The 9,077-nt window shown below is 51.3% G+C and overlaps 1 protein-coding gene across 1 annotated transcript in view; it reads right to left on the reverse strand.

Moving 5' to 3' along the window:
• Positions 1–9,059, reverse strand: part of CLCN6 (chloride voltage-gated channel 6) — a 24,160-nt gene extending 15,101 nt beyond the window's left edge. Inside the window, exons 1-11 of the mRNA XM_077837181.1 lie at positions 8,962–9,059; positions 6,976–7,035; positions 6,222–6,287; positions 5,785–5,850; positions 4,913–4,979; positions 3,904–4,010; positions 3,529–3,655; positions 2,797–2,864; positions 1,796–1,854; positions 1,215–1,347; positions 201–314 (exon numbers count right to left, since the gene is read on the reverse strand). Of these exons, the coding sequence (XP_077693307.1) occupies positions 201–314; positions 1,215–1,347; positions 1,796–1,854; positions 2,797–2,864; positions 3,529–3,655; positions 3,904–4,010; positions 4,913–4,979; positions 5,785–5,850; positions 6,222–6,287; positions 6,976–7,035; positions 8,962–9,042 (948 nt within the window). The 5' untranslated portion in view covers positions 9,043–9,059. The remainder of the gene's footprint in view (positions 1–200; positions 315–1,214; positions 1,348–1,795; positions 1,855–2,796; positions 2,865–3,528; positions 3,656–3,903; positions 4,011–4,912; positions 4,980–5,784; positions 5,851–6,221; positions 6,288–6,975; positions 7,036–8,961) is intronic.
• Between the last annotated feature and the right edge of the window lie 18 nt (positions 9,060–9,077).

Here is a 9,077-nt window from a genome sequence, read left to right on the forward strand (position 1 = left end):
CAGCACCGACCACAGAACAGGATTCATTCCCTTTGTCAGACCAGAGCAGTAATTTTCCCCTTTCTCCAGGGAGCAGCTAGGGCATTCCAGCCAGAGCACCTCTGCTGGATTTCAACTAACAGTGCTGATTCGTTTCACACAGCAAGCCAGGAGCTACAACCAGGGGCGACTGGAGAAGCAGTAAAGCAAGCACAACACACCTTGAACTCCCCAAAGTTTAGCAGCCCAGGTAGCTGGAAAGATCCCCAACTTCCGAACTGAATCCCGGAGCGGAAGAAGTTCAGAGTGAAGGTAGCAGCCATGGAACAAAAGAGCTGGAGAAAGAGAGGCAGGAAGAAAAACACCCAGGTCAGTGGCAACAAGGCCAGTCTTTCCACACAAATCATGTCTGGGGAAGGGAGCTTGCAACCTACTGGCACTTCCAAAATTTAATCTTTTTACTGTGTTCAGAAAATAAGGCCACAAGAGACCATTGTGATCCCCTATTCTGACCTCTTGCATAACATAGCTCCATAGAATTTAGCTCAGTAATTCCTGCAACAAGCCCCTCATTCTGGTCATGGGCACTGAGCTGCAACAGCTAGAATCAATTACAGGGCATGTACACAGCTTGTTGGTGTGTGTAATTTATAAATTGAGGCCTAAATTGGCTCTGGATTGGATTACAATCTTGGGGAAGCCCTCTGCTCTTTTAATCCACTCTGGAGATGGGAGTCTGCCACTGCTTCCAAGACGCGCAAAGTGTTTGGCAAAAAAAAAAAAAAGGCCAAGTCACAACACCAAAGATTGCTATTCTAGTGCAATCTGATGTGTTCTGAGAACTCTGCCAACTCCAGCCCAATGCAGCGATCTGAGTCAGAGAATTTCTCCAACCCTAAGGCAAAGCAAAGTCTCTTTCTCACAGCACATGGGGACGCAGGGATCGAACCTCCGCCTACTGTACTCCCACTGCCTGGAAGAAACACAGGAGCAAAGCCATTTCTCAGAGCTGCCCCAACAATGTGGAATAATTCCTTCCCGACTGCATTCCTGGGAAGCACCACTGACCCCAGCTATAATTCTCTAGCATCAACACTGCAAGCAGTTCACATTGTGCCAGGAGAGCTCAGCTTGAGAGATTCAAGAATCTCAGGTTCGTCACAGCCGAGCTCTCTGGCTTCTAGCTCGAGTCTCCTCTCACAGGGAAGGGGAACCCAAAGAGCCAAAGTTCTCACCACTTTCCACGTGAGCCCCTGGTTCCAGAAGGAGGAACCTTCTTCCAAGCTGAACAGAGTGCCCCCGATTGGGGCCCCAAAGGCTGCAGCAACCCCCGCAGCGGCCCCTGCAGATACAAAGTCCCTTTTGTCCCTAAGCACAGAGAAAAACAATGTGAGTTTATCAAGGCAGAATCCGGAAGGAACTCGGAAAAGGGGAATCAAGCCTGGGACTAAACTAATTTCTTGATGGGGGGAGCCAGCTGTGCCCAGTGGGCAGCATGATGCAGTTAGCTAGCTGCTGTCGGGTTTATCATCTCTCCCTAAAGTAGTACGTCTGGCTGTGGCCAGTATTTTCAATATGGGATTGAAGGGACCAGTGGTCTGATACATTATGACAAATCTTGTGTCCCCAACACCTTTTGGAGGGGGCTGCGCACCAAGAGGATTGTGGGGGAGGCAAGGTGCCGCAGGAAGGAGTCTCACCTGGAAATACAACTATGTACCTTCTCTCCATTGGGCTAACAGGCTCCAGCTGACTGACCCACCCAATCTAGCACCCCCTCTCCACCCTACCAGGCCCCCCCTCTCAGGTACAGTACCTGTCACTTCGGAAATAGGGAAAGTTAAACTGGATCTTCCTAAAGGAGATGCTCTGGAACTGAAAAACAAAAGGACAGAGTCAAAACTGACACAGTGATGAACCAAGGCAGCCCCTCCTTCCCACAACACCCCTTTGGGAGCAGCCAATGCTTGGGAAACACCACACTTTTCTGCCTACATCTTGTTACTCCAACTGTACGCCCTGGCGGAGGGAAAGCAGACAAGGAAATGTACTTTACGATAAGGTACTGGTTCCTCTTCTAGCAGATCCTATTTACAGAGCTCAGCGCATGCTGGGAGCTTTGTCCCGGGAGGGTTCTGCAAAGTACACACTATCTGCTTCTGCTGACCAGTCTCCGGGGTTTTCTCTCCTCTCACCGTGAGAGAGAGGAACGTCCAATGCTCCCTTCCCTTCCTGCAACATCTTGGCCTAAACAGGCACTGCATCCCATTGGGGATTAGAGTTCATTTCCTTTTCGTCTCTCAGCACAAACAGAGAGGCTCTCCAGACACCCCAGCACTGGGGTCATGAAGCCAGCATTCACACGCCAGAGGCCGCGAGGCCGAGCCAGGAGACAGTGTCTGCCCTCAGGAGAAAGGACTCTTCCGTTTGTCAGCTGTTCTGGCACAGTGCGAACAGCTACACTGTGCTGCTGTTTGCCTTATTCACACGCCTAGGAGGAGCCACTGCCCAGAGAGGGGATCCCATCTTTATCCCTGCTCAGTGCTGGGTTCCTCCTGAGCCTGTAGCAGCCCTCACCAGGTGATTGAGGGAGGAGGTTATGGCGCTTATACGGATTTAAGATGGCCCAAACTTGTGACCTAGAAACGCACAGCAGAGAGGGTGCAGAACGAGGCCAACTCAGCCATGTCATCCCTCCATCATTACTTTAGCTTCTAAGAGAACATATCTAACAAACACGACACCTGATCTTAACCAAGGGGTTGAGAGGGGCAGAGCCCAAGTCGCAGAGCGTCTCAGAGCATTTCCAGCACTAACCTGAGGCAAGCCAGCCCCCACAATAGCGCCACTGTGTATCATGGGGCCCTCCTTCCCTACAAAGAGTCCTGAAAAACAGAAAGTGTTCTCATTGCAGAAGTTCGACGTTTGCAGACAAACCCAGCACGCTCCGTCCTGTTCTGCAGTACTAGGAGAGGGGGCCAGCACTGCTTTGCCATGGGGCACAGAAACCAGTCACCCTCGTGCCTGTCTAGAACTAGTTTCCAACACGGAGGCTGAGTGCAGACCCCCCGAAGTAGGAGCACTGCCTGCTCCTGGAGACGTGATCAAAGGGAGAAATTCAGGAGCAGCATGACTCCAGGATGTCAATATTCCACGCAGCGTCAGGCAGGCATGTCCCGGGGGGTGGGGGGGGCATACGTGTTTGTGCCAACACTTGCTTCTGCACAGTGAGGACATCAGCCATGCACCTGAGGCTTGGCACTGGGAGTGCACTAAATACACCCATCAAAGAGGGCTGTTATCCCCAGGTGTCTGCACTCTCCCAAGGCATAGTGGGTGAAATGCTTCCTGCTGCTTGTTCAGGTAGCTCTAGGCAGCGTGTTTCTGGCACTCAGACAGCATTTACCGACCAGTCTCTGTTCTCCTTCCCATCACCGGCTATAAAGGTGCAGAGCCACTACTGACCTGCCCACCTGGAGATTTTCAGTCAAACTCTGTTCCCCACCATCACACACTTAGTCCATGATGCATCTGTCAGCTTCCTCTTACCTCCGGCTACGCTGAAGAGTACTCCCAGAGCTTTGCACACCAGTGTCCGGAGACGGACTATCCCTGGCACCTTCACTCCGTTCAGGTAACATTTAATCTCCGGAATTCCAGAGCCAGCTGCCACGGGCTAGGAGGAGGACACATTAAACACCATGGTGCGTCAGCACCTCAGCAGACTGATGAGCCCCCACCAATGAATGCAGAAAGGGACTAGGGGAAACAGCGCATCGAGAGGCTGAATTCATTAGTCTTTGTAAAATGCCCTCCTGCAGCACCTTCCGACCCAAGATTTCAGAGCAACAGACTTCATGGGCATTACCTGTTTGATAGCAGGGACAGAGAGGGGAGGAAAGGGTATATTAATAGCAGTCTCACCTCGATCAGGACAAGAAGGCTGGCAAGGAAGATGAAGGTCAGGTTAAACCCCAGCAGCTCCAGCAGCGACATGGCAAGGCAGCCCTTCTCACTGCACTCCTCCACCGCTGCAAGGAGGGAGTCAAGGCAACAGGAACACACACACCTCAGCCAACACACTCTGTAGGGCCCATTAACAGGACCCAAGGCTGAATCTCCTATTCCAGCCACCAGCCTTCAGAAAGCAGGCTCCCATCACAGCCCTCTGACCAAGCTGGTCTAAGCCTAAGATACCCAAACCACAAGCCAGCAAGAGCATCTGACAGGCCCATGATGTTCTTTCATGGATCGGTGTTTCCCAGAAAGTGGCAGCCCACTCCGTGGTTACTACACCCAGCAACCACAAAGTGGTCTCGACTTCCATCTTCACTGCGAACACCTTATGCTTTCCCCTTTTACGTGCTGTCCAACCGGACAATTCACAGGGCCCAGCAACAGAGAGGGACAACGAGAAATGCTGATGGCACCTTCTGTGCATGAAGTATAAGGCAGCTCCTCTGAGAAGGAGCCAGGGAAGCATGAGGATTAGAGAGCCACAGGGTGGGTCTAACAGACAATGCTGACGATTTCCCCTCAAATCATTCTGAAGGGACTGCAGAGACCCTCCATGGCAAGCATTTTTTACAGCATTTACTGGGGCCGGTTTCTCTTCCAGAATCCAGCTCTTGGTCCCAGTGATTCAAAGCCCAGATCCTGGTGAACTGAGTTTTGCCAATGGCTTCAGTGTTAGGAAGACTGGGCCAGAAAGTACCCGTAAACCATGTAAACCATGCTACTCACGGTCTGTCACCTCTGCCAGGGGGACTTTCCCAGCTACTGAGCAGAATCCACAGTAGGAAGTTTAGTGGTTAGCAAACCCCTCTGCCCAGGAGAGTCCTCTAATGGAACTAACCCTTTCAGGACCAGGCTCTGGTTTTAAAAGAAAGGCCACCTGAGTCCAACAATAAGGCAGGAACCACATAAAGGATACAGGTTTGTACCACATGGAATTTGAGTTGGGAAAAGAGTCGCACAAAGAAATCCACAAATAGACCCACCTGTGAAAGAGAGAAGAGGAGAGACCTGGCATCAGAGATCAATTACTTGCAAATGCCAACAGATCACCCCACTGAGACAGCTGCAGTCTGACAGAACACTGGTAATGCAGCAATTATGCATGACAGCTCCTGCACAGGCTGCTAAATCCCACAAGTGGGGAAGGAGAGTCAAGGCAAAGTAACTCCAGGTACTCAGACTCACTCCCTGCTATGCTCTTCTCAGACACATCCACCCCCATCCTATAGCCAAGATGAGGCAATGAGCTTTCCATATGACTGCCTGGGCAAATTGTTAAGAGCTAGGAAAGAGATACTCCCATGTGAGCATATCAGCAGTAGGAGCAAGCTGCAGCTGAATCCATCAGCTTTGTCAACAGAGTCCAGGTCTTGACAGTCTGTATTAAACCTGAGACATGCACAAACCACCCCCAACTTCACAGGCACCCCAGAAGACCCAAACACGTACACAGTGAAGCTAATATTCACAGTACATCTGAGGATACAATTCTGTCCTATTTGATCATTCCATTAAGTGGTTTCTTAAGGCAGGTTTCACTGCAAGCAGACTATTAGCCTTTGGGGATCTGCAAGGTAAACCTTGTAAGGAAAAGACACCGAGATGACTTATAGCAAAAAAACCCCGCCCTTTAGAAAGAAGATAATTCAGATGCATTCTCTTGTGATACTCAGAAAGGCCCAGCACCAGCCACAGACAAAGCAATCTTCTTAATGAAACACAAGGCACCCTCCTAATGGGTCTTTGGTTCTAATAATTTCCCTGCTTCCCACCCAGTAGGCTCCTTACCAGTCCAGTGCAGACTCCAATGGCAAAAACCATCACCCACTTCACCGCTTCATACCTCCGGCCTTTCTGTTTAGGGTAAGGCAATATAAGCAAGTCAAAGTATACACAAATGGGGACCAGAGAAATGTGACATCACAGTCACCAGCTGGGACAGAACTGGAGAGATAAAACAGTGGGCACAGACAAGTATCCTGAGGAGCATCAGAGGACTGGGGAGAGGGAGTTTGAATGATAAATATATCACGTTAAACCTGAGGCTCAGGGAAGGTCCTGGGTGCTGTGGGAGCCTATTTCTGCCCTTTTGATATAAAGGCTAAGCAGAGCACAAGGGTAAACATGGGAATGGGGGTCAGCCAAACCTGACTGCAGTGGAGGATATTTCTATGGATTTAGCTCTCTTAAACCAACAAAATGGGAGAGAGAGAACAGGCTCCTACCTTGTTGTCCATGCTTTCCAGTACTTCCAAGTAGGGGTCATTGATACACCGGTCATAATCCAAGCTCTAGCAAACACCACAGGGTTAATGGGAGATAAGCAGCTGAAACTGATCACGCTGAGGCTTATCTAGAACTAGGAGGCTCACAGCAGGGGATGGGGAAGCATGTTAAGGGTCACTGCAATAGTTCAGGCCCTATATGTAGGCTTGGCAGACCCCACTAAGAATACAAGTGTTTGGGAGCAATTTCAATGAAAACAGAGGTTTTGAGAGATTGAAACATTACCCCTGTAGGGCTGGAAACCCAAACCCTACATTATTAGCACATCTGAACCAGGAAGGGAAACAAGCCAATCTAGTTTATTGCCCAGACTGTGTGAAATACAAAACTAACCAAGCATAGGAAATGGAAAGCAACTGAAATTTTCAATCCCGTTTTAATCTAAAGTAGTCGTAACACACGATTTAAACAGGATTTTTAGCTTGACAGAGACTCCAATTTCACAGCGCTATGGACTGCATCAAAATGATATACCTAATCCTTCTCCCCCTAAAAGCTATGTATTACATGAAGGGTTCTACAGGGCTCAGTATTCTGATGAAGTGAGCTGTAGCTCACGAAAGCTTATGCTCAGATAAATTGGTTAGTCTCTAAGGTGCCACTAGTACTCCTTTTCTTTTTGCGAATACAGACTAACACGGCTGCTACTCTGAAATCTGTCATTTCACAAACTGCAACTATTTAGTTTCTCACCTCATAGTCCTTGCGTGGAAGAATTTCGTCATCTTCTTCCTGTGTTTCCCCGAGGATAGTCTATGAAACAAACCCCAGAGGTAGGAGGAGAATTATCAGGAGAGCTAATGTACAGGCACCAGATATTGTGCACTGACTGGTGTTTGTTATCATTGCACTGGTTAATCCAGGTTCCCAGGTTGTAGGGGGCCTAGTGCAGGGAAGTGCTCCAAAACGCTGGAGAGGGGAGTTGCCACTTCCCCAGGTCCTACTGCTGGAGAGAAGAGTAGAGCCAGCTGTGTGAGGCAGAACTAGCATGGCACGCCAAGCAGCAGGTGAAGCGTAATTCACATTCTTGCACTCCCTAAAGCTAGCATAGATGAAAAATGGCCTCCCCATGCCGCTCTGCAAGGGTAGCCAACCCTCAATCCAAGAACATAATGGGAAGAAGGATATTCCAGCTCGTAGACAGCCCGAAGAAAGCAGAATCTGGAGCTAGACTGATATATTCAAACCCAGCATCCTAGTAATGATCCACACTTATAACGCACCTTATCAAAGCGCTTTACAAACATTAACTAACCCACACAAAGCACCTCAAGGCAGGAAAGTATTACCTCTTTTTTAGAGATGGGGAAACAAACACAAGAGTTATAGGACTTGCCCAGAAAAACATCGGCACAGCCAACGCTGTAACTCAGGAGTTCCTTACTCTCAGGGCACGTCTACACAGCAGCTGGGAGGTACGATTCCCAGCTCAGGTAGACATACTTGTAGTAGCACTGCTCAAGCTAGCATCTACGAATAGCAGTGGCTGCTCAAACTACCTGCCTGAGCACAATCCCTACCAACCCCAGGGTACGTACTTGGGTGGCTGGCCCCCATCGCCGTAGCCACACAATTTTTTGCTGCTCGCTCAAGCAGAGCTAGCAGATGTCTGTCCACCCGAGCTGGGAATTACACCTCCAAGCTACTGTACAGACATGTACCCTTCATCTCGTGTTCAATTCCTTAGAAACATATTCCACTTTAGCTGTGATGAATTTCTGCTCTCACCTGCGCCTGTGTTATTTTAGATTTCGATACCCACAGTATGAGTGGGGCAGAAAGAATAAAGGAAAGGGATCTACAGTATGAACACCAGAGGTGTCAAGCCAGGAACACAGTACAAACAAAGACAACTGAAGGCAGATAGGACAGAGCCGCGCGTGTGTGTTTAGAGAGGGGATGATTTTGCATGGCACACAGGTGAAAGGTTAGCAAGAGAAACTGAGGCCAGAGAATGGCTCCTTTTCCCCTAACCCATTTAACTCCGACCCTTTTGTCTCATTTCAAACTCCCGCACCCCTTCCCACCTGCTTGCTCTACTGCAGCAGAGAGCGATGAAGAGACAAGACGAGTTAACAGAACGGGCAGCCCCAACCCTGAGCTGTACGGGAGACAAAGAGACATTACAGCGGGGCTGAGCCGGGGAGGAGGTGGGAGAAGCAAGGGGAAAGCCAAGGGCAGACAAAGAGCCATGGTGAAAGCAAAGGACTCCTGGGGGGGAGGGATTAGGAGGTGCAGGGGCGGGGCGGGAGGACTCCGCCTGCCCTGGCTGCCAAGGAGACAGAAAGCCCCAGACACTTGTATGAGGCTATTTGCATAAAGGAAAAGGGGCCGCTGCGCTCTGCTCCAGACACCCCCCCGGCCCCTGCCCTGCAGCGGCTCCCCCACGCCCAGCCCTCCCCCCCCCGCTCCCAGCGGCTCCCCCCCACCCCACGCCCAGCCCCCCCCGCTCCCAGCGGCTCCCCCCCGCCCCACTCCCAGCGGCTCCCCCACGCCCAGTCCCCCCCCCCGCTCCCAGCGGCTCCCCCACGCCCAGCCCCCACCCCCGCTCCCAGCGGCTCCCCTCACGCCCAGCCCCCCCCCGCTCCCAGCGGCTCCCGCCCAGCGGCTCCACCCCCCGCCCCACGTCCAGCCCCCTCCCGCTCCCAGTGGCTCCCCTCCTGCCCCCCAGCCGCCTACCAGCTCCTCCGGGGTGCGGCTCTCCCTCTCCCCGCAGCACGGGCAGCAGCAGCACCACCAGGGGGCCCCGCACCCCGCCATCTTCCTCCTCCGCCGCCGCCCACCCCTCACGTGAC

Source organism: Eretmochelys imbricata, chromosome 18, assembly GCF_965152235.1.
Source record: "Eretmochelys imbricata isolate rEreImb1 chromosome 18, rEreImb1.hap1, whole genome shotgun sequence".
Lineage (NCBI taxonomy): Eukaryota > Metazoa > Chordata > Testudines > Cheloniidae > Eretmochelys > Eretmochelys imbricata.